The following is a 25,896-nucleotide window of genomic DNA, read 5'->3' on the forward strand; positions in this document are numbered from 1 at the left end:
TGATAAATTCTTTTGAACTTGTACGTTACAAATAGAAAACAAGCCAGTGAACTTGTTCTTGCTTGGATTCATTACATAGTAATTTGGTATAAACTTTGATCTAAGAGCAGAAACATCAGCATTTTTACAGGTAAACAATATATGAAACTCATCCCCTATTCCCTCATTACATAATGTGCATATTCTATTTTCCCTAGCAATCCCCGCCCATCTACCCGTCTCAATAGGTAACTTCAAATTCGAGCATCGAAGTTTAGATATGTAATATCTGTCCTTGGGTAATAATCGCAATAGATACGGTTCCAAACCAAACTCGAGTTTGAATAAAGAATAGAATTCCCCCCTAGATGCATTATGTATCTGCGAGAACCAATGCTGATAGTACTGATCTGTTAATCGCTGTTTAACCATACTTTTTAACCAATCAATATTTACAACCAATTGATCGTTCCATATAAAACTTAGACCTGTATCATCAAATATAGATTTTACATATTGAATCCATTTAAATTTGGTAGGATTTTTTTCATGTAGCTTAATCATAAGTCTTAAAAGGATATTTGACAGTTTGCTCTCTGTTTTAATAGTTCTACACCAGAATGATGCCATCCTAAGTTTTATAGTGATATCTAACGGAACCCGCCCTAATTCCCCGTAAACCATAAAATTTGGTGTACTGTTCCGAACACCAAGAATATTTTTACAAAATTGCAAATGCATTTTCTCAATATTCTGTTTATTTTCAAACCCCCAAATCTCTGATGAATATAATAATATAGGTGCGATTACAGCATCAAAGAGTTGTAACTGAATATCAATAGGCAATGATATATGTTTTATCTTCCTGTAGAGAGCAAACATTGCTTTTTGAGCTTGATCAAAAATCCTTTTTCTAGCAGTACAAAAATTACCGTTATAATTAAAAGTTATTCCTAAATAATTGTAAGAATCTACAACTTCTATAGCATTACCATATATATGAAAATCAAAGTTGTCTCGTACCTTTTTTTTACTAAACACAATAATTTTTGTTTTATCTATATTTACTTGGAGTTTCCATATGTTACAATATTGTTCAAAAACATCGAGTGCATGTTGTAGTTCTTCCATACTATCAGACATAATAACAGTGTCATCTGCGTACAAAATTACAAAGATTTTAACTAATACTTGTAACAACTCTTCACAGTTTTTAGAAATATATTCTAAATCTTTAACATCATTTTCCACAAAAAAGTTTTCTAAATCATTCAAAAATACTGAAAACAAAAACGGTGATAAATTTTCACCCTGCCTAACACCAACTCCACAGTTGAAGAAAGTTGAACTTTGGTTACCATATCGAACACATGTCTTTATATTTTGATACATATTATAGATAACTGTAAAAATTTTCCCAGTAATGTGAGATTTTTGTAACTTTTGCCATAACCCTGTTCTCCAAATAGTGTCAAATGCTCTCTTAAAATCCACAAATGTGCAAAATAATTTTTTGCCCATTGAAAAAAATATAGATAAAATTGAATGCAGCACAAAAATATTATCGGTAGTTGAAAAACCTTTTCTAAATCCAGCCTGAGATTCTGATATAAGTTCAACTTCATCTGAGAAGCTATTTAATCTCTCATTTATTATTGATGAAAAAGTCTTTCCTAAACAAGAGTTTAATGTTACACCTCTATAATTTGCAGGGTCTGCTTTTGAACCTTTATTCTTAAAAATAGGAATCATAATACCAAGAGACCATAACTCTGGAACTATTCCTGTATCTAATACTAAATTAAAAAGTTTAACATACATTGGCATAAGATCATATACAGTACATTTTATATATTCATTAATTATTTTGTCACATCCACTAGCTTTATCATTTTTTAAGTTTTTTACACTTTTTAAAATCTCATCTTCGGTTACAGTACCATTCAATAAGTTATACAATTCATCTGATAAATTATGTACATCAAAATTAACTTCTGGTTCCTCAGTATTTGAGTCACATCTATTCATATCTTTGAAATAGTCATAGAGAGCTTCAATCGAAATTTCAGGGTCTGCGCCTTTTTTTTTTATTTGACCCAATACTATTCAAAATGTTCCAAAACTTTTTACTATCTGATTTTTTGGTCTGGCGTAATTTATTTCCAATATTTCTTTGGTACAGTTCATTTGCTTTAGAAATTTCAATTTTATAGCTTTTGCTTTTAAACGGATTTATATTTTCATGGTCATTTAATATCACTACCTTCAATATTGGTCCTACAAACGAAAAACTTTATCTTTAATTTGAAAAAAGTCTTGTATCGTTTCTTGTGTTGACTAGTATAGTAACAAATACAATTTAACCTTCAATATCATCATTATCAAACAGCAAGTGAGAAATAGTACATACATCATTAAGACCATCATAGGCTTCTGATAAGAACTATGTCAGATCATTAAGAAAAAATGAAAATATTAAATGAGAGAGGTTTTCTCCTGGTCTGACTCCTACATTTGGAGCAAAATATTCAGAGAAATTATTACCTTCTCTTATACATGATCAGTTTGCATTTTCATACAGATTCTGTACAGCAATAAGCATTTTACCATCAATATCATTTCGTAACTTGCCATAGTTAACTATGGCAAAAATTGTTACGAAATGGTATTGATGATAAAATGCTTATTGCTGTACAGAATCTACTAACCAAGTCCGTCCGTCCGTCAGTCCTGTTTCTTGTCATCGCAACTCCTCTCAAACCGCTCAACAGAATTTCACGAAACTTTTTCAGATAATAAGGACATACTATGTAGTTGTGCATATCGACGGCAAATTGCGATTCAATTTTTTTTCTAGGAGTTATGCCCCTTTGAACTTATTTACTTTAACGTACTACTGCAACAGTTTGTCATCGCAACTCCTCTCAAACCACACAACAGAATTTCACGAAACCTTTTCAGTTAATAAGGACATACTATGTAGTTGTGCATATCAACGTGAAATTGCGATTCACAATTTTTTTTCCAGGAGTTATACGCCCCTTTGAACTTATTTACTTTAATGTACTACTGCAACAGTTTGTCATCGCAACTCCTCTCAAACCACACAACAGAATTTCACGAAACCTTTTCAGTTAATAAGGACATACTATGTAGTTGTGCATATCGACGGGAAATTGCGATTCAATTTTTTTTCCAGGAGTTACGCCCCTTTGAACTTATTTACTTTAGTGTACTACTGCAACAGTTTGTCATCGCAACTCCTCTCAAACCACACAACAGAATTTCACGAAACCTTTTCAGATAATAAGGACATACTATGTAGTTGTGCATATCAACGGGAAATTGCGATTCAATTTTTTTTCCAGGAGTTATACGCCCCTTTGAACTTATTTACTTTAATGTACTACTGCAACAGTTTGTCATCGCAACTCCTCTCAAACCACACAACAGAATTTCACGAAACCTTTTCAGTTAATAAGGACATACTATGTAGTTGTGAATATTGAAGGAAAATTGCGATTCAATTTTTTTTCTAGGAGTTACGCCCCTTTGAACTTATTTACTTTAGTGTACTACTGCAACAGTTTGTCATCGCAACTCCTCTGAAACTACTCAACAGAATTTCATGAAACCCTTTTCAGAAAAAAGGACATACTATGTAGATGTGCATATCGACAAGACATTTTTATTCATTTTTTTTTTCTAGGAGTTATGCCCCTTTGAACTTATTTGCTTCAATGTACTTCTGCAACAGTTTGTCATCTCAACTCCTCTGAAACCATACAACAGAATTTCATGAAATTTTGTAGATAATAAGGACATACTATGCATGTAGATGTGCATATTGACAGGAAATTATTATTCAATATTTTTTCTTATTCAATTTTTTTCCTTACACTTATTTAATTTCTCCAATGACAATGTGGGGACGTGGGGTATGTGAGCGTGCTCACTAAGGTTCTTTTATTGATTTAGGGATATACAGCTGGCGGGCATGTGTGTTCAATTACATGAAAAGCCTTGGAAGAAATATTTTCAAATTTAGATAAGTTGTTTCCTGTGACTAAATGAAGGCCAATTGCAATTTTCATGATTTCAGATATCTTCTTGTTGAGTTAACATCCTTTTTAATATCCAAAAGTGGTACTTGTACTTCTAATATGCTTCAGTTATTTCTCTATGAACAGAAATTGTTAATTATATACTTGTATAAAAAGTTTGATTACACTAAGTGTGTTTATACGACTGCAAAATATTTTTTGGGATCGTATAATGGTATGGTGTCATCGTCTGCGTCGTCATAGGAAGACACATTTAGTTTCCGAACAATTATTTGAGTTTAAATGAATGGATCTCTATGAATTTTTTAAGAAGGTTTATTACCACAAAAGGAAGGTTGGGATGATTTTGGGGATGATGGTCCCAACCGTTTTGGAATAAGGGGCCCAAAAAAAGCACTTTCTAGTTTCAGGATAATAACTTGTGTATAAGTATATGGTTGTCGCTATGACGTATTCACCATTTCCTTTCTCAATTTTATGATTACTCTGAAATTGTACCAAATTTTTTGATACTACAAGAAGAAGGTTGAGATTCATTTTGGGGGGTTATTGTGCCAACAGTTTAGGAAAAAAGGGACAAAAAACATGCATTTTTGTAGTTTCCAGACAATAAGTTGTGTGTGAGTGTATGGATCTCTCTAAAATAGTAAAACAAGGTTCCATACTACAAAGGAAAGGCTGGGATTGCATTTGGGGGTAATTGCTCCAAGAAGGGATTCAAGAAGTAAGGGGGATTTTTTTTCCAATTATTGAAAAAAAAAGTTTCAAGAAGAAAAATTAAACCTTCAGTTGCACAATAGATTTGTAAGATCTTAAATCACATTTATTTTGTGTCAAAAATTTGATCACAATCCTAATTCAGACAGAATCAAGCTTGAATTTTGACTATATTTGCCCCAACTTTTCAGGTTTCAAACGCTGCGGTCGTATCAGGCTGCCCTTGGTGAAGCATTTTAGTAAATGGCTTATCACACTATTGGAGTGACAGATTTATTTCTAAATTTTTTGTTTCTGAATTGCTGGTGATTATAATCTATATAGGACTGTATAAATATAGTAAGAAATTAAGAGGGAAGAAAGGTACCAGAGGGATAGTCAAATTCATAAATCAAAAATAAACTGACAACGCCACGGCTAAAAAGGAAAAAAAGACAAACAATAGTACACATGACACAACATAGACAACTAAAGAATAAGTAACACGAACCCCACCAAAAACTAGGGATGATCTCAGGTGCTCTGGAAGGGTAACTGTTATGTTATGTAGGCTCCTTAAAGAACTTATATTGTATATTAATAAACATACAATGTATATTCAGATTTCGAATTTTGGGAACAGTTGGGATCCAAAGGGTGCTAAATTAAACTTTTGTTTGATTTCATCCAAAAATTGATTTCTTGGGTTTCTTTGATATGCTGATGATAACAACGTACTTAGATTTTGGATATTGGACCATAATAGGTAAATGTCCAATTTCAGTTCTTTGACCACATTCATTTTGTGTCACAAACCTATGCTGTGTCAAATATTCAATCACAACCCAAATTCAGAGTTGTTTAAATTTTAAACGTATTGTCAAGACTAGCTCAACTGTTCAGGGTTGCACCTCTGCAGAAAAATCCGGTTTGCTGTCACTCTGACAGCCTTGTCGTTGAAATTACATTACAGTCTTTAAAAATATGCAAATCCCATATAAGGTATAAAAAGCTAACATTTTTATCTCAACTGGCTAACCTTGACTTAAATTTTTAACCAAACACTTTAACCTGAAGCTGGACAGACTGTCAGACCGACAGATGGACAAACAGACTATATCAATTAGTCAAATTATAATAAAAGCAATGACACATTAAACAGAACATTGTTTAAATAGAACGTAGGAGTACAATGAAATTTTTGGATAATATCTCCGAAATTTAAGCATTCAGAGTATATCTGACATGGGTAAAAATGTTCATCAGGAATACATTTGTATATTTGTTCTTCAATTTCCAGATAAATCAGACAACAATTTAGAAAAAAAGTAATTTTAAGAATTTTTTGCAGTTTTTGGTTTTTATCTTTATATTAATATAGATGCAGATAAACTGCAAACAGCAAAAAAAATTGAGCAAAGTAAGACCCTTAAATAGGTCCACATGACTAAAACTGTCAATTGACCTGTTAAGGAGTTCTTTATAGTTATTTTTAACATTTTTTTTTGTAATCTTTCACAAAATCTTCTCTGAAACCACTGGATCAATTCTTATGTTGAACTGTTATACCACTGTCCCAGGTTAGGGGGGTCCCTATAACCCCGCCACATTATTTATGTATGTGCCTGTCCCAAGTCAGGAGCCTGTAATTCAGTGGTTGTCGTTTGCTTATGTGTTACATATTTGTTTTCTCGTTTGAATTGTTTTAAATTGTTGTTAATTGTCATATCGTGGCCTATAATAGCTGACTATGCGGTGTGGGCTTTGCTCATTGTAGAAAGCAGTACGGTGGAGACTTAATGTTTGCACTCTGTCTGTCTGTCCATCTGTCAATTTTCAATACTTTTTTGTCAAGCCTGCGACTTTTGTCACAGAAAGCTCGACATAGGGATAGTGATCCGGCGGCAGCGTTAGCTCACTTCTTAAAAGCTTTATATTGTAGAAGGTGAAAGACCTGGATGCTTCATACTTTGTATATAGATGCTGTATGTTACGAAGTGTCCGTCAGTCACATGTCCAAGGTCCTTGACCTCATTTTCATTGTTTAGTGACTACTTGAAAAAAAAGAAGATTTTTTGTAATGTTGAATTCTCTTTTATAATAGGTAATAGGATAACTATATTTGGTATGTGCGTACCTTGCAGGGTCGTCATGCCCGTCAGACAGTTTTCTCTTGACATCGACCTCATATCATGGATCAGTTTAAATTTTGGTGGTCAAGTCCATATCTAAGATACTATAAGCGATAGGTCTAGTATATTTGGTGAATGGAAGGACTGTAAGGTGTACATGTCCAACTGTCAGATGTCATCTGACCTTGACCTCATTTGCATGGTTCATTGGTTATAGTTAAGTTTTTGTGTTTTGGTTTGTTTTTCTTATACTGTATGCAATAGGTCTACTATATTTGTTGTATGGAAGAATTGTTAGCTGTACACATCTGCCTGGCATGGTTCATCTGACCCTGACCTCATTTTCATGCTTCATTGGTCAATGTTTAGTTTTCTTGGTTAATGTTAACTTTGTGTGACAGTTGTAATAAACCTTTATATATTTAGGACTACCAACATAATATCAATGATTAGTAAAGAAGGCGAGACATGTCAGCGTGTGCACTTTTGTTTCTTCATGCTTAAAGATATTGATTTGAAATTCGGTATATAGTTTTATCGTGACAAGTTAAAGATCAATTTCGAATTATGCTCCAGTCTAATGATTTTTAGGCAGTTCAGCTGCCTCATGCGAGCACACTAGATTTGTGTTCTACCTAATACATGCTGAAATACGTGCCATTGTTATTATCTAGCTGGATATTATGTTATTTATAACTAATTGGTCAGTATTTTCATACTTTTAAATCTGGATTACAAAAAATATGACCAAAAAAAACCTTAAATGATCGTCGAATCACCCAAAAGTTTTGAAGTTGCACATAGGAAGTACAGCACATTAGGAATCCTTATGTAGTTTATTATCCCCTGAGCTTTTGGCTAAGATGTCAAAAAACAACTGTATGAAATATTTAATCGCCGAAAATCTCTAAAGACAAGTTGTTTAGATTTCCCAAATGGCAAAAGTCGTAGGAATATTGTTTGTCGTCAATACGTAGTACAACTACGTCAGTGGTTTATTCCCGATTGTTCCACTTTTTAAAATTTTAGAGTTCTGATTGTCCCACATGAAAAATTCTGAATGTCCCACATTATTTTATGCAGTAAAATGTTCTTAGATAAACAATGCAACTGTTGTTTGTTTTGCTAAATAAACAAGAATTAATTATTGCACATTTAATATTAATATAATAAAAGTATGAAAAAAAGTTTTTAAACATTGAATATACTCATATCTTTACTTGAAAACGAACCATTTAAACATTAAAGTTTCCATTAACAACATGTGAACATGAAAAACGTTTCAGCATCTCCTTTTCATTATGATATAAGCATTTACCGTAAATTATAACTTGTTAAATATAAAGACTTTATATAGAATCATATTCAAAACAGTGTGGTCCTGGCCATTGATTGACGACATAAATTATCCCATGCATTGACTGGGACAGATTAGGTGAACGTTTGTCGGTAACAACCACTGCTCACTATGTACTTGTTAAATACACTGAATCTGTGGGGTCACCAAAGGTTCTCAACACCTAAATAAAGCAATTCGAAAAACGAATCCGGAATAATACAATGTGTTGATTTATATCAATTATATAAATCAAAACATAAAGGTTATTCCTGAATAATTTTTCGAATTCTTTTATTATTAGAGGCGTTAAGAACCTTTGGTTGCCCACAGTTTAAATTCTATAATAAGTAAGAAGTGAGCAATGGTCGATACAGACAAACGTTCACCTAATCTGTCCCAGTCAATGGGATAATTTAGATCGTCAATCAATGGCCAGGACCACACTGTTTTGAATATGATTCTATCTGCAAAGCAAAATGTTTATTAGTTAATTATATCCAAACACGATGTATAGTCGCCATCTCCATCAACATATAAAAAAAGTTACGATTATCACTGATAAGTTACTATTATCATGTCCAAGTAACCACCATCGTATAATCCAGTTACGATTATCATACGTTACAAAATTATTGGAATAAAATATCGGTAGTTATTATTTCGGTAATCGTGAAGGCCGCATGATATTAATAACATGCACACCCAACAATATGGTACATTCTTGAAAACAACGCGTGCACACGGAGAAATTAGAAGAAGTAAAATTTACTTGATTTTGGCTTCGCCAGTTTTTGATAGTGGTAACTGCAAATACCATGACCAGTCCTAACACTCAATATTCCATGCATTTCCTTTGTTTTTGTTTCTTTTGGCTAGGTGGAATTTATGAAAAATTCCTACCAAAAAGTTTTCTAGTAGGTTCCCCCACCCGCCAAATGAGTCTGCTCTTTTGAATATTTCTGCTAGGAATATATAACAGAGGGACGAAATATACCATAGGGACAGTCAAACTCATAAATCGAAAATAAACTGACAACGTCATGGCTAAAAATGAAAAAGACAGGTATAACCGTATAAGTAGACATACAATGGTACACATGACAACTATTTAAGAATAAGCAACACGAATCTTATATGTATGTGTCGTTCACACGGACATTTAATTCGAATTGAATTCGAATCGAATGCGGATCGAATTCGCTAATTGCGTTTACACACTCTTCTTTTTTAATTCGAAATAGACGAATTGATTCGAATTCGCGAATTCGATCCAATTCACATTAGAAATACGCTTTTGTGAATAATAATAATAATAATAATAATAATAATAATAATAATAATAATAATAATAATAATAATAATAATAATAATAATAATAATAATAATAATAATAATATAGGGTTATTGCATGAATATTGGGGAATATTGTCCCGAGTAGAATTTTATATTGCACGAGCTTGCGAGTGCAATATATGTTCTACGAGGGACAATATTCCCCAATATTCATGCAATAACCCTTTTATTGTATAGCAATATAATATTTGAAAGTAAAAAATGGTTTTAGATAAGATTTTGTCGTTGATGACGTCATGAATATTGAAGACTTATTGCACTAGTGCAATATTAGAATTTATTGCACGCTAACTTTTGGTTACGTTCTGTGGGAAATATTATATTGCTATACAATAATAATAATAATAATAATAATAATAATAATAATAATAATAATAATAATAATAATAATAATAATACTGATTTGGATTAAACCAATTTTCAATAAGGCTCTCTACATACAATGTTAACAATATGAATAAAAAATAATTAATCTACTATGAGGGTTTGGATGGGGTTAAATGATTAGAGAATAATGCCCTTAAAAAATGAAGATTAGAGAATAATGGGGAAAAAAATAAAGATTAGAGAAATATAATGAATATTGAATGATTAATAAAAGAAAACGCTAAAAATTAACTGTTGACAGAATTTTCCCTTCTTAAAATTTAAAGAAAATGATCAAAATTATCATTGTAAAAATATGATAAAAGTGAAAACAAACTTGATAAACCTTTCTTGGTTTCGTGATAACAGACTATAGGATTCAGTCAATGTGAACTGGTTTCCGATACTTCTACTCGGACTTTCAATTCAGTAGCGGATCCAGAGGGGGGCGTACAGGGCGTACACCATTCACCAAACAGAAAGTAATGCTCTATAGACTATTACACTCTCATGAAAAAAAGTTCCACAGCAATAGTATCTAACTACGGAAACATGTTTAACCCCAAACGCCCCAGCCTATTTTAAAATGATATAGCTGAATAATGATCCCCAGTCAGTATCTATCTATAATACTAAAATTACGAGGTCCAATTTGTCAGCCGTCATCACGCAAATACGATGAATCAAAGAATTCAACCTTATAAGTAAGTAAGTAAGTAAGTAATTTTTTTATTATAGTGACATGTGTAATCACATTTCAGTAAAGTACAATATATTATATACACAATAAAATACACCCGACCCATTGGGTCTATAAGTCACTTTCAAAAATTAAACGTAATTCTTTATCACGGATTTCAAACAAAGTAATGAAAATTAAAATTAAGCTTAATTCAAAATAATTAATTAATAGTGAAAAATAGTGAAGAATTCAAACTTATATAAAAGAAAAGAAAAATAAGTTGTCAGAAGATCGATTTAGTAAATTTCCAGTTGAATGCATAATAAATTAATATTTACAAAAATGTATAATAAAGAAACTGAAAATATTCATATTGACCATGAAGTAACCTTTTTATAATCATCAATGAATTAAAGTTTTTGATAAATAACTAAGCTTGTCCGAATACAACTTGACGTCGTTTCCTAATTGCGTCCACCAGATATTTAGCAGTTTTTCGTGGAAAGTTGATCAAGATATGATAAAGTTTTATATATAACTAATATAGTACAATAGTGTTGATTAAAAATTACACCACTCCAGGCCCATTTGTTTTCCACGTAATTAATACTGCCAATAAATAAGAAGTTACGAGTCGAGTCCGACACCGATACCAATAGTATATTCAACTGTTACCTATTCCTACATGATCTGTATGTTCCGCATTTGACAGGCGCACCACCAAACGGTGTATTTAGAATTTTGCTGTATACTGTTAAAAAGTACTCCACGGCCCTTTTGTTTTGCAAATTAATAATATTACCAATAATTGATAGGTTCCAGGTCGACGGGTTCAACATGTTCAAACAGAAAGATTTTGAAAACAGAGAAAACTGTGCATCTTATAATCGGCATGACTTGATCAGATGACAATACCAATACTAAAATAAGGCATACGCATAGTTATATACTTTGATTCAGTCACGGACCCGCAATATCACGGGTGTGTTCTAGTAAGCTCTATATAGATACAAAGTCGTAAGTACGAACCATTTGATTTGAGGAGACAGTCTTAGATATTTGAGAGAAAGAAAAAAAAACTTTGATTTTTGCCTTAAACAAAAATTCTAGACGCAAAACAAAAATCTTGTCCACTTTTTTTCTATTAGAAACGAAAATTCCCAACAGATTTATTTAGCATTAAATGAACATGATGAATAAAAGCGGGCATATTTTTTTATGGCAGGGGGTTTCATGTCTGACCGGAATGACTGTTTCGCCGAACTGATATATATGGAACACTTTTTTCAAGACCAGACTGCAATAAAATTAACGGTAACGCAACGTTAGATATTGCAACTACCATGAAAAGTAGCGTTAAGTAAATATTTGAAGGGAAATTTTTTATAAAAATGCTGAAATAAATATTTCAAATTATACATGAAAATAAAGATTGATTCTTGAATTTTCACATTATGATAGAGAAAGAATAAAAATATAATATTCATAGTCTTAGGAAGACACATATTATCCGAAAAAAACGTTTACTCAGCGTTGTCTCATGTAACAAACTCGAAACATAAAACTCGAACAATTCGCGAAATGTCCACGCAACTCTTCAAAATTTTGCATGAAAATTCTATGACGTGATATAGTTCAGTACTGGTTAACATGGCTGTCTCACTTTAAGATTTGCATACTTATTTTCCAAAAAATATGATGCACGGAAATGTCCCATCGGAAAGTTAATTTGAAAACTTGAAACATTTCAGTTCAAAAATAAAATTTTGACAGATAATTCATTAAATTGTAAGCACTATTGTTTTGTACTAAGTGTCAGCTCACAAAGTTTGAATTAAAAAATAAATTGAGCTACATATTCAATTCAAAACAATAGATTTGCAATGTCTTGCGGAAATGTCCGAGTTAAACTTTCATGCCTTCACAAAACTTTTACGGCCAAAAAATAGAGATTTGATTTCGTGAAGATTATTTTTCGGCTTTGATAACTATACAGTACCAATAAAAAGTACTTTTGAATTTGTCTTGCAAGTTTGTCCGTTATCTTAATTTGACGTCGCCACAAGCGTAATATGCTAGGGACGGCATGAACTGCATTCGCGTGTTCCTTCCTCCACTAAATATAAATGTCCTGCTTTCAACAAAACGAAATGATACACACATTAAAAAAATGCACATCTATAAGACGATCAAAAAGTAAGAAAACGTCAGTATCATAACTATAACTATAAGCTATTGTATGTCACTGCTTGAAAAAAATCATACTCGGGATGAATATATAATTCAGCAACATTCCTCCAAAAAACACGTAATTACTAGCAGTAAAATTGAATATCCTATGCTAATTATAAAATCATATTGGATTGGATTCTCACGGCATTTATACTTGTTTGTTATACTTTGCATTTACCCAAAAAGGAAAGCAGGAAGAATTAGATAGTGTGGTTTCCAATTTAACGTCATTTTTCTGTTACACTAAATGGTAGCAATATCTGACGTTGCGTCGGTATCAATTTTCTTGCACCAGATGCGCATTTCGACAATACATGTCTCTTCAGTGATGCTCGAGGCCAAAATATTTGAAATCCAAAGCTTATATAAAAGATGAAGAGCTATAATTCAAAAGGTCCAAAAAGTATAGCCAAATCCGTGAAAGGAATCAGAGCAACCTGCCTGCTGGGTGTGGCCTTTATGTCTTCATTTGTCGGCCGGCATTCATACATTCGTTGTCATTTCAGACTCATTCTTGGCCTTTGATTGATTTGGAACCCTTTTCTTCACTTAATGTTGTTGGGTGAAACATATCAATCAAACATTTGGATAAAAATTGCTTTTTTTGTCTTTTTTAACTCGTGTCGGTCGTATTTCAAATTCAATCGAATAGCCCGGCGTATATCTTGTTAACAACAAGAACTCTGTGAGGTTATTCTTACTTAACTTACAACAAACGTGTGAGAATTTTATATGCCTATGTTTTACTGACAAATCACACATTAAATGTAATGATAATCTAAGTTTATCTGAGATAAACCGGGATTATCTCAGATAAACCTAATTTATCTGAGATAATCTAAGATTAATTAATAAAAGTGGTTCAGGCGTGCCATATATATGTGTCACGGAATAGAAGTTCCTTCATAATATAAGTTCCAAATGGAAACAATGTTCCGGAATATTATTTCCACTGGAATATATATTACAGTAAATGTTCCTAACTCAATAAATGGTATAAAATATTTGTTCCAACAGGAACAGGTATTATGACATTGTTTTTAACAAAGTTTCCATTGGAACTTCTGTTAGGTGGAACAAATATACGTTGACATATGGACAATAGTTGAACAGCAATAGGTATATGCTTTGATTTTGATGGGCAATTTTCGTCAATCGTGAAATCAAAAATGTAAGATGAAGTATCATATATACATAATGCAGACTTTAGTTTAGATATGTTTACTTGTAGAACACCCACATTACTTATAGTATCTAAATACATATTGTAATTCAAGGAGAATCAGATGTTTTATGATTTCCAATGACACAACTAGCCACCAAAGTTCAAAGAAGTGGTGAAAGCAATTATACCACCGTCAACAGTTAAAAAATCCCTATGGTTGATCATGGTTTATTCGCCTTTAAAAAAACGGACTGTTTGACTTGTGTCTTATCCAATTTGTACCTGAACAAATAAAATATATTTAAACTAAAAATCCGCAGTCAAGTTAGGAAATCTTGTTTCAACCACATTAATTAACTCAAATATGGTAAATCACTGTCACAAATTGAATAAATATGACAACTTTGATACTAATGAGAAAATCTACATAACATAAACCTTATTTTATTACCTCCTTTTAACAAACACCTATGAAACAAGTAGTCAGCAATAGGACCATTTATAGGATTATTAGGTACTCGAGTTGCGATTCAATATGCGCTTAATTAGATATTCAATGGAAAAGTTTGTACTATGAAATTTAGCCCCTATAACCAAATTTTACAAAATACATGTATACCCACAGGGAATTTACTCTTTAAAAATGAAAATTTTCTCTAAACTATGAATTATACAAGGTACAAAAATCAGAGCAAGTCAGTACCTGTTTATTTACCTTTCCATTAACTAACTGTAAGTAAGTTACATACACTTATTTTAAGTGTCTATTTTTTGCTTGCTATTTACACATTATCATTAATATTCAAAATCATTCAAAACTTTTAGTAGCATATTAGTTCCCGGAAAAAATACATATCCGTCGATGTACTTCCGGTTGTAGAATATAGTATTTTGATTTTGATGATGACATGGTGGCGCAACTCAATGTTTTCTTTATAAGGTATAATCCATAATGCAAAGTTCATATTGCCGGTATATTGCATCAGCGTCGGCAATCAAGTCCTTTAAAATAAATTTTCATTTGAAAACTTTAAATATAATCAATAGATTGGTGAAATACGTGTCGATTCCCATATGCGAATGCACATGTTGCCAGCTGGGAAAAAGTGTACAACACCAATAACTTGATAAATGATTCTAAAAACAAAAATGGAGTAATAGAAAATGTAATATTTTAGGGATATCCTAATAGCTCTTATTAGGAAATTTCAAATGGTTACTTGAAAAATGTGAGTATTTCTATAAAGAAGAAAAATATATGTACAGTACATGTAATCCTTAATAATGCTAGCTTTAGTCACTGTTACACAATGATAAAACATACTTTATTAATAATTATTGGTTGGCTTAACATATATACACGCAATCAGCATGATTTACAGCTGAATTTTTACTTTCATTTTCTTTTTTCAGTATTTCATTGATCTAAAATTAGTAATAATTTCATACATGTACTTGTGTATGTATGTATCACATTAAAATAGTTACATGTACATTGTAGGAGGGGTAGGACCTTTATAGGGACTCCGGGATCGGGTGTTTTTAAGCTCGGGATTTCGGGATTGACCCTTCCGGTATAAGGGAATTCTTTTTTTCGAATCTTGGGATTTCGTGTTTTTAAGACCGGGATCTCAGGATCAGGACCCCTCCTACCCTCCCTCATTGTAGCGTAAGACATCTTGAGGAGCCTCTATTGTTTACAATGTGTAAAATTGAAATCATTTCACCACCTTTGATACATTTTTGCCACTTTCAGTTTTTTTGTCAACTGAAATAAACATAGTTTGTATTTACAAAATGATTTATATTCTTTCCAAATAAAAACCCAAAAATCAGTTTGCCATATTGTTGTTTATTATATTTATACATACATTTTTTAATCTACAATATAATAGATGAAAACTCAATAACAACAAACGATTTTTACTTGCAGACAAAGAAAATGAGGAGACGTAGTACTATGTCTCAAGATGTTGCTTAAACGATAGTGAAGTACATGTACAAAATGTACACTCAACAACAATACAATAATTTGTATGAAAGTTGTAAAAAAAATCCTTACAGCGACATGTGTTGCCAATTAACCACACCATTTCATCTGACATGTTCATGTAACAATACAAACAACATTTTTATTCATTAGTCCATTGTTGCCAATCACTTTAAAATGCAATCAGCTGATTATTGATTTTCTATCATAACAAGTCAATATAAACCCTGATTTTGCCTGATGAGGGCAAAGTCCAATAAAGTAATACCTCAAGTAAACAAGATGGACTGAGTCTAACCATTATATTATTATCTTAAATTTCTTTTGCCATTAATGAATTTTGATTGCCACAATTTTCATGTGTTTGCAAAATGCAAAAGTGATAACTGCTATCGGAAGCCCTAATTAGTTTAGTTTAAACATATTTATTTATAGTGGATTGGGAAACAAGTTTTGCAACTTATATTAATCCCTTTCCACTTTGCCCTAATTGAAATAGCTACAATGAACTATGGGCTTGAATTCGAAGTTATGGTATGTTTGATCTCAGACTCAAAAAGGCCTTCCAAACTTACATGTATTAGCGGTTGAAGGGAGATGAAATATCTTAAGTAATATTTTTAGTCTATAGTCATGATGGAAAAAAATTGAGTTATCTTTCTTGAAGCAAAATTCTCATATTCAAAGGTGCTCCTACATGCAGCATCTATTCTTGCTAATAGGAGATACATTGTGTTGACATTGTTCTTTAAAATGCTGCAAACACACAATCACTTCTCTTTCTCACAACTTCTCATCAGTTTCAAAAAGAGAAATATTTTTTCCTTTGATTCTGAAGTACAAATGGAGTCATGTGATGATGTCCTTAGGTTTGCATGTTCAATTGTATAATCCTTGACTAAGAGATGATTACAAGTGGAATTTTTTGACAGACAATAAATTTCTATTAACGTGATAAATAACAAAATCAAACTTGTTAAACTTGTCTAATACCATGAAAACATATATAGTTCATTAAGATTTTTTTAAATTGCAGGTAACAACTTGTCTTACCCAAAAGACATTAAACAATTCAGTTATAAAATCAAAGCTGTGCAAATTTTGAAATATACCATTGCTATAAAACAGCTGTCTGCAAGAGTTTGGCTAACAAAAAGAAAGAATTTTAAGAAGAAAATTTTTATAAAATGGCAGCGGCAGTTGACATGCCGTCGCCAGCAATCAGTCCTAGAGACCTGGAACTGGACACAGCTGAAGATCCTGAGGGGAATTTGTTTACCCCAGGACATGATATCGAAGTAGATGCCTCACCACTCACTTCAAAGGTATTTATTTACATTTATATCTACATTTGTTAACATTCATAACATTGGACATTTGAATGTGACAAAAGAATATGTGGGTTATATACATTTTGTACATCAACATGCTCAAAGAAAAAGCAACCAAATGAGACAAACAGCCAAAGACATCTATAAATTTGATCTTAAACAAAAGACAATGAAAGAGGAGAGTCCATAGAATACAAATGTATATGTCAAGCTCTAAATCATTTAAACAAATTTTGTATGATTTTAACCTTTTATGAAAGATTTGCCATCATCACCCAATTCTAGTAAAAAAACACCATTTAGAATTTGTCATATAGTATGTGACATCCTGAGATTCATGGTTTGGGAAAAGCATATGTGGAAGTGTCAAACAAGATTTTTAATGTTTTGTTTTTCTAAATTAAACATGGATGTACATGTACATACACAGACACATTATTTATTTTTATGTCTGGGGCATGTACAAATGTATAGATGTACATGTATATTCTGTTTAAACCTACATGTAAAGCAATAGTTAAAGCTATTAAGTCTCAAACTTAGGAGGGTAAACATTTATAATTTTGACAATTTGATTTCAGACATCTTTCATCAGCCCTAATCATGAAGAATATGAATATATTTGTGATGTGATCAAAGACAGAATAGAAGAAGGACAAGGGGAGACAATCTATGAAATAGGAACAGGAGGTAAACATTTCATTATTATTTAAGGACAAGGGGAGACAATCTATGAAATAGGAACTGGAGGTAAATATTTCATTATTATTTAAGGACAAGGGGAGACAATCTATGAAATAGGAACTGGAGGTAAATATTTCATTATTATTTAAGGACAAGGGGAGACAATCTATGAAATAGGAACTGGAGGTAAGCATTTCATTATTATTTAAGGACAAGGGGAGACAATCTATGAAATAGGAACAGGAGGTAAACATTTCATTATTATTTAAGGACAAGGGGAGACAATCTATGAAATAGGAACAGGAGGTAAGCATTTCAGTATTATTTAAGGACAAGGGGAGACAATCTATGAAATAGGAACAGGAGGTAAACATTTCATTACTGTGTGTATCAATTTTCATGGATTGCTGAAAAATTGCATATTTGTGGAATTTTAAATTTGTTGAATATGAAAAAGTTAACATACATTCAATAGAAAATATGTATTTCGTGGAACATTTAAATTCGTGGTTCCCCTATTTCCATGAAATCTAGGAAAAATGGTATCCAACAAATATTAATGAATCCACAGTATTATTTAAGCATTTTAAGGACAGGATTATAGTTACCATTTGAAGGGGAAAAATGTCGGACAAAATGTATGATGAATTCTATTATGTACATATCTATCATGTCTATACAAAAATTAGGAAATGTATTAAAAATTCCAATGATGCAACTATCTACCAGACTCCAAAATGACTTCGATTTAAGCAATTAAATGTCACTGTATGGCCTTCAAAAAAGGTATCAAAATGCATACCATATATATTGAGACATAAAATGTGCACAGTGCCAAATGGGAAAAAATCAAAATAAGTAAACAAACAAGTTGATATATGACAAACAATAAATGATAATGGATCACAAACTACAAAAAAAAATGTATCTATCTAGTTGTTTTCCATTCACTTGATTCGCTTTTTATTTTGCCAATTGATTAAGGACTTTCCGTTTTGAATTTTTCCTTGGATGTTCAGTATTTTGGGGATTTTTTATTTTTAGATGGAGAAACACCTGGTCTGAATGAAGAAGATCTCCAGGCTAGTGCAGCTACATTGAAAATGATCGCTCAAACTTTAGGTTTGGAAATGGTTCTGTTAAGGGACAAACGAGAAGTGGATGGCTGTGTTCATGAGTATCTTCTGAGAAAAAAGTTAGAACCATTGGACTTCATGGAAGTTAGGTAAATTTAAAGCACTACAGTAGAGAATATAATTATACAATGTAATTGATATGATTTTGAATTTTATTTTTTTTTATAACTCAGTTTTCTCACAGTTAACAAAGGTTTGAAAGGACATGTCTAACAAGCCAAATGTATTGATACATATTTAGCCAACATTTTATATGAACATATACTATTTTGGAACCAAAATATTTTTGCTGTGTATTTGTTTACACTATATTGTATAGTAGACCACTCTGAACTGATCCTCTCAAGAATGGCCACTTGATTTGCAACGACAAAAACTTGGATAATTCTTTTTCTAACTTTAGGGTTGCTGTAGTTGGAAATGTAGATGCAGGAAAAAGTACTTTACTTGGTGTATTGACACACGGGGAGTTAGATAATGGAAGAGGACATGCAAGGCAGAAATTATTCCGACACAAACACGAGATGGAATCTGGAAGAACAAGTAGCGTAGGGAATGATATCTTAGGCTTTGATGCCACAGGAAAAGTAGTCAATAAACCAGAACATGGAAACTTAGATTGGGTCAGAATATGTGAAGAATCAGCGAAGGTATAAAACTCATAAAATTTTCACCAGTGTTGTTATACGCTATAAATCAGTAAATAATTAGAGCTATTTAAAATGTATCCAATACTTATAGCTTGAGCCGATGCTGCGAAAGTGAGAAAAGCTATTGAATGGAGATGACCAATGATCATCTGTTTATTGCTTATTGCCTATAATGAAGCTGTTGATTTCATTGACAAGGGCATGTACATTCTTAATTTCTAGTGATAATTTTTCATATCCCTCTACTGTGCTGAGAAAGGAAATTATCTTTCAGTATTCAGATCAAAGGAAAATTGTGTAAAATAGCGATCATTTAATTTAGAAATTATTATGATAATACCTGTTTTTTTATTGGTTTATAATATGATTTATATTTTAAATCTAAAAAGGATAGGAGGAAATATAGTTCAATGCAAAAAACAAATAGTTTTTAAATTTGTATCATATTATTTTATGTACATGTACATGTATGTTGTTCAGCATGTTCAGGTGTAAAAATAAAAGATAATAATAATGAGAGTGAATAACTCATAATATGCTTTGTTTTGTAGGTGATAACATTTATAGATTTAGCAGGCCACGAAAAGTACTTAAAGACAACAGTATTTGGTATGACTGGACATGCACCTGATTTTGCAATGTTAATGGTAGGAGGCCTTTTATTATTTTTATGTTTATTTACGCCCCTAACATGATGGACGGGGCACTAAGTTTTACTCTTGTCCATCTGTATGCATGTCCACACATCCCAAAGTTAGTTTCTGTCACTTACTTTTGTTTGTGTCAACCAAATGTATGAAACTTATGTACAAAATCTTATTATCACAGAACACAGATCTAGTGTGATTTTTTTATGGCATCACTGTAACAGTTCTAGAGTTGTGTCCCTTTTCATATGGAAAAAAATGATGAAATTTTTCTTTTTATAAATTTTCTTATTTTAGTTTGCCTTTAACAAATACAATGAAACTTATACACCATTCTTATTTCTTATTACTACAAAGCTCAGATCAAGTGCAAGTTTGGGTAGCGTCACTTATACCATTCTTCATTTATGTCCCTTTATACCTGTATATGATCTGCAAGCGGGGTCATCATCTATGACCCATCTACATATTCCCCATTTACTGTTAATAGTACTTGATAGATGCATGTCTTACAAGAACTGAAGAAAATATGGTTTTTATCTCAATGAGGAAGCAATACAAAATAAAAGATATCTGGATGTCAATAAAGACCTTCAACAAATGACAAATGACTTTTAGTATGTTCAGCTCTAATTTGCTTAGTCTAAAAAAGATGTGAATAAATTTATCAGCGACTATAAAAAAAAAAGCCATCCATAATGTTAACAAAATAGTCAGATTCAGCAATAGACAACCACAAACAGTACAATGCAGTATGTATCTGATTTTTGACAGACACAGGAGCATAAACTGTGGATCAATTTATTTTCCTGAGTACCAATCTTTCTTAAATTGAAGAAACTTTTTTTTAAGGAAATTTGATTTGGTGGTTTTACCAAGGTCTGCATAAGTTCTTTTGAAAATTTTTACTATTAAGTCAAACATTTGAATTTGTGGTTCACCTTTAACCAGGAAATCATAGAAAATTTGAATCCCACGATTATAATGAATCCACAGTATATGGTAGGGTGAAAAAAGATCTGAAACCACTCTCTTTGTGTGCTTATTGCTTTGTTTGATTCTGTTTCATTGACTTATTCTTTATATCTTGTTTTAACACCACTATAGTTCAATCCTTTGTATTGCAGGTTGGATCAAATGCAGGTGTTATAGGTATGACCAAAGAACACTTGGGATTAGCCCTGGCATTAAATGTTCCTGTGTTTGTTGTTGTTACACACCACTATAGTTTAATCCTTTGTATTGCAGGTTGGATCAAATGCAGGTGTTATAGGTATGACCAAAGAACATTTGGGATTAGCCCTGGCATTAAATGTTCCTGTGTTTGTTGTTGTAACAAAGATTGACATGTGTCCTCCAAATGTCCTCGCTGAAACCTTAAAATTATTAACCAGAATTCTGAAGTCTCCAGGTTGTAGGAAGATCCCTGTTATGGTCCAGAACCAGGACGATGTGATCGTTTCAGCCATGAACTTCACTTCTGAAAGGTAAGAACAATTCTGACAAGAGACGTATTTTATAATTCAGAAATTATTGCAATGTATTTATTATTGCTAATAATGTGAATGTTTTATAAGAATTAAACTGGATTTTTATCAAAGTTGAAAAAATTAAAATCATGTTTAGTCTTACAATGTAAATGACAAAATCGCAACAATTTCTGAATTTACAGTATTCACACAATTGTTTTATTAAAATAAGAACCAGGGTTTGGCTGGAGTAAATAATTATGGTTTCCAGCAGCAAGACCCTGTGTAAAATAAGTATTGCTTTTATAAGTGGATGCAAGAATAAGCAGGACAATCTGGTTTGACTGAGGGTATTCAATTAGAAGCTTTATTGGGAGATTGTCAACACCAAAAATGAAAACATAACTTTTAATTTCATGGGTCCAAAGCACTTTTCTCTCAAAAGAACCCTGCTCATCTAAGAGGGGTGTTAAATTTACTTTTTGCAATTCCAAAGTACCTACCTCCTAGACAAATCATCTTTTCCCATCATTCATCTTAATTGGTAATTTCTGTCGACCTTAACAGCTTGCTGTTTAGTGTGAACAACAGGCAGTTCTTGTATTTTCTGTAATATTTACTATTGGTATACTTTTGACAGAATTATTTTGTATTTTAGAATGTGTCCAATTTTCCAAGTGTCCAATGTGAGTGGAGAAAACTTACCGCTGCTACAAACCTTTATGAACCTTCTATCAACACGGTTAAAAAGTCTGCCTGCAGCACCAGCAGAGTTCCAGATAGATGATACATTTTCTGTGCCGGTAAGACATGCATAAATAACGCAATGAATGTGACTTTTATAACCTATAAATAAATACTGTTTATTTATTTATAATTTGTGGGAACCAATTTTTGTGGATTAAGAAAAAACTGATCACTTATACCCAAGAAATCCATTATAATTGGTATCCAAAGAATAATAATAAATCTACAGTATACAGAGATGCAAAAGTTATAATATGTAATTTTATTGGTTATGGAAATGGGAACTTGACCAATCATCTTTCAACTTACAATTGTTCATACTTTTGCAAACAGTAAATTAATAAAAATGACCATATTACATGTATTAGAAACTGTGTATTATTTGACATTTCATTATTGTATTTCATTAATAGATAAAGGAATGTTTATTTCATTGATAGGGTGTGGGAACTGTTGTATCAGGGACTTTATTACAAGGCAGTATCAGGATCAACGATGTACTTATGTTAGGGCCAGACGCCTTGGGAAACTTCCAACCAATAGCTGTTAAAAGTATACATAGAAAACGAATGCCTGTCAAAGAGGTCAGAGGTGGACAAACTGCTTCATTTGCTCTTAAAAAGGTTTGTTTGTCTATAAAGAATAACATAACTTATTATTGTGAACATGTAAAGCAGAACTATCGTGCATATATTGAATAAAGGTTAATAAAGATGTATGCCCTTTACTTATCAGGAGTTATCACACCCTGTTTTCTTTTCATTTTTTTTTTTTAGACAATCTATTTTTGAAAAAAAAAGATAAATGTCTATATTTTCCATATAAATAAATTTTGGTGAATTTAATGTTGTTTCAATGCATTGGCTCTGAGGGGAAACACATATTTCACATTTGATATTTATAGCATATATAAGCAGGAGGGACAAAAGATACCAAAGGGACAGTCAAATTCATAGATTGCATATAAACTGACCATCCCAAGGCTAATAAAGAATAGTCTTGTATGGCAACTCAATTTGTTTTAACAAAAATATGTTTCTTAAATTGAACCAAGTTTAATCATTTTGTTAGATTAAAAGATCAACAATTAGAAAAGGTATGGTAATGGTATCACCGAAGATAGAACCTAAAGCATGCTGGGAGTTTGAATCTGAAGTATTGGTGTTACATCATCCGACTACAATAAGTGTCAGATACCAGGCAATGGGTAGGTAGCTTATTATGGTTGATAGATAGAGCTTATATTATAAAAAAGTTGACCATTTACAATAAAATTTAGAATGGAAATGGGGGAATATTTCAAAGAGACAACAACCCACCAAAGAGCAGACAACAGTGAAGGCCACCAATGTGTCTTTAATGCAGGGAGAAACTCCTGCACCTGGATGTGTGCTTTAGCTGGCCCCTAAACAAAAATATATACTAGTTCAGTGATAATGGATGTCATTCTAAACTCCATAATATACACAAGAAACTAAAATTAAAAATGATGCAAGACTAACAAAGAACAATGTCCATTTATTTGTGTGTTCACACGTTGCTGTTTTAATATTATATATTGCACATCTTTTGTTCAAATATAACTTCAAAATTTACAGAGTAATAGTTCAGTCATGATAGAATGACAAAAAATCCAAAGATATTACCTTTACCTACACACCATTGCAATAGGCTATAAAATGGCCTTTTTAAATTGATTAAGATTTTTTTTTTAAACAGATCACAATATATTGACACATTGTTATGTATTTAAAAATAAATGCAGTTGGCAAAGAAATTTAGAAAAAGGAGACACAACTAAGTAAAAAACTATTTACAGTTCATATTCACATGCTTTCTCTAAGTCATTCTTCCTTATATGACTTAAGGACTGTAGTCTCAACTCTAACAATTTTAAGCTATTTCATTGTTTTAAATTATAAAACATGTAATTATTTTTCTTCTTTTTTCAGTGCATGTGGGAAGTGTGCGGCAGACAGCCACAATAGTTCATATGACAAGGGAGCATTTAAGAACAGGCGATAAATGTAATGTGAGATTTAGGTTTATAAAAAATCCTGAATATCTAAAGACAGACATGAAAATGGTGTTTCGTGAAGGAAGAACAAAAGCCATCGGCTCCATTATAAAATTACATCCTCATGTTAGTGCAGTGGCACAAAATACGCGGCAGCAAAGAGCTCAGAAAAAAGCAATGGAAGCAAATCATCAACTCAACCCAGCTAATGAACCACAGAAACCTAGCAAAAAGTCAAAACGTGATGTGTCAAACGACATGTCCAACACAAACGACGTGTCAAACACAAATGACGTGGCAAACACAAATGACGTGTCAATCACAAACAACAACATTCAGCCTGTAGTGGAAGCTAGAGTTAATTCCCCTACTGCAGTGGCAGTCGAGTCATAATTTTGTAAAACACAACCAAACATAAAGCATCCATCATTATTTATAATTTTGAGTGAGCATTTTCCTTTTTGACAGGTAAAAAGAACAGAATTTAATTGAATAAATATTTTTAAAAATTAACTGCTTTTCTGTTTATCTTATATATTTAAATGTCATCTTGGTATGAGTTTAGGCACAGTACTGATCACTCTCCGAGTGTTAGGTCCTCATAGAGGCATTTTTTGGGGTAAAGTTTGCATGAAATGCAATCAAAACCCTATGTTACTGACTTGATATCTAAATCTTCCAAGGCTTTTCACTACCTTTTTGATACACAAAATATTGTGTGCATTGATCATGACATTCTATACATCCTATCCATGAACATTTCCAGAATTTTATCAATTTAATATATGCTCAGATATTCAATATCGATGAACATTTCAAGATTTTCATCAATTTAATATATGCTCAGATATTCAGGTCACAAAACAATTTTACACCTGTCAAAAAAAAAAGTAAAATCACACAAAATAGTGAACTTAGTGGAAAATCAATTTGGAAAGTCCATAATCACATGGCAAAATCAAATAACAAAACGCATCAAAAACGAATGGACAAGAACTGTCATATTCCTGACTTGGTACAGGCATTTTCAAATGTAGAAAATGATGGATTAAACCTGGTTCTATAGAGCTAACCCTCTCACTTTTATGACAGTCTCAGCAAATTCCGTTGTATTTACATTGATGCGTTAAATAAATAGACACAATAAATAAAATAGTCAAAATTCAACAACTTTTGTAAGGTACAGAAATTTCATTTCTGTTCAAAAAAATATAAAT

General features: G+C 31.9%; 1 protein-coding gene across 3 annotated transcripts; it reads left to right on the forward strand.

Moving 5' to 3' along the window:
- Positions 1-14,717: 14,717 nt before the first annotated feature.
- Positions 14,718-25,192, forward strand: LOC134724522 (GTP-binding protein 1-like). Of its 3 annotated transcripts, none has more exons than XM_063587594.1 (11): positions 14,718-14,740; positions 17,035-17,323; positions 17,911-18,019; positions 19,058-19,238; positions 19,553-19,799; positions 20,351-20,446; positions 21,695-21,933; positions 22,574-22,718; positions 23,103-23,285; positions 23,734-23,869; positions 24,615-25,192. In XM_063587594.1, the coding sequence occupies exons 2-11, from the start codon at positions 17,186-17,188 to the stop codon at positions 25,070-25,072; spliced, it is 1,932 nt and encodes a 643-aa protein (XP_063443664.1). In that variant the 5' UTR covers positions 14,718-14,740; positions 17,035-17,185; the 3' UTR covers positions 25,073-25,192. The 3 variants fall into 3 exon arrangements, with proteins under 3 accessions (XP_063443664.1, XP_063443662.1, XP_063443663.1); XM_063587592.1 differs by lacking the exon at positions 14,718-14,740 and adding an exon at positions 14,822-14,948; XM_063587593.1 differs by lacking the exon at positions 14,718-14,740 and adding an exon at positions 15,042-15,237.
- Positions 25,193-25,896: the final 704 nt, after the last annotated feature.

Source organism: Mytilus trossulus, chromosome 7 (assembly GCF_036588685.1).
Source record: "Mytilus trossulus isolate FHL-02 chromosome 7, PNRI_Mtr1.1.1.hap1, whole genome shotgun sequence".
In the NCBI taxonomy this organism is placed as follows: domain Eukaryota; kingdom Metazoa; phylum Mollusca; class Bivalvia; order Mytilida; family Mytilidae; genus Mytilus; species Mytilus trossulus.

Excerpts from the sequence above, each read along its gene's own strand:
- LOC134724522 (XM_063587594.1), top strand. The coding sequence starts at position 17,186 with ATGGCAGCGGCAGTTGACATGCCGTCGCCAGCAATCAGTCCTAGAGAC. Across the intron at positions 20,447-21,694 it reads CTGATTTTGCAATGTTAATG|GTTGGATCAAATGCAGGTGT; the intron begins GTAGGAGGCCTT and ends TTTGTATTGCAG. Across the intron at positions 23,286-23,733 it reads CTTCATTTGCTCTTAAAAAG|ATTAAAAGATCAACAATTAG; the intron begins GTTTGTTTGTCT and ends TCATTTTGTTAG.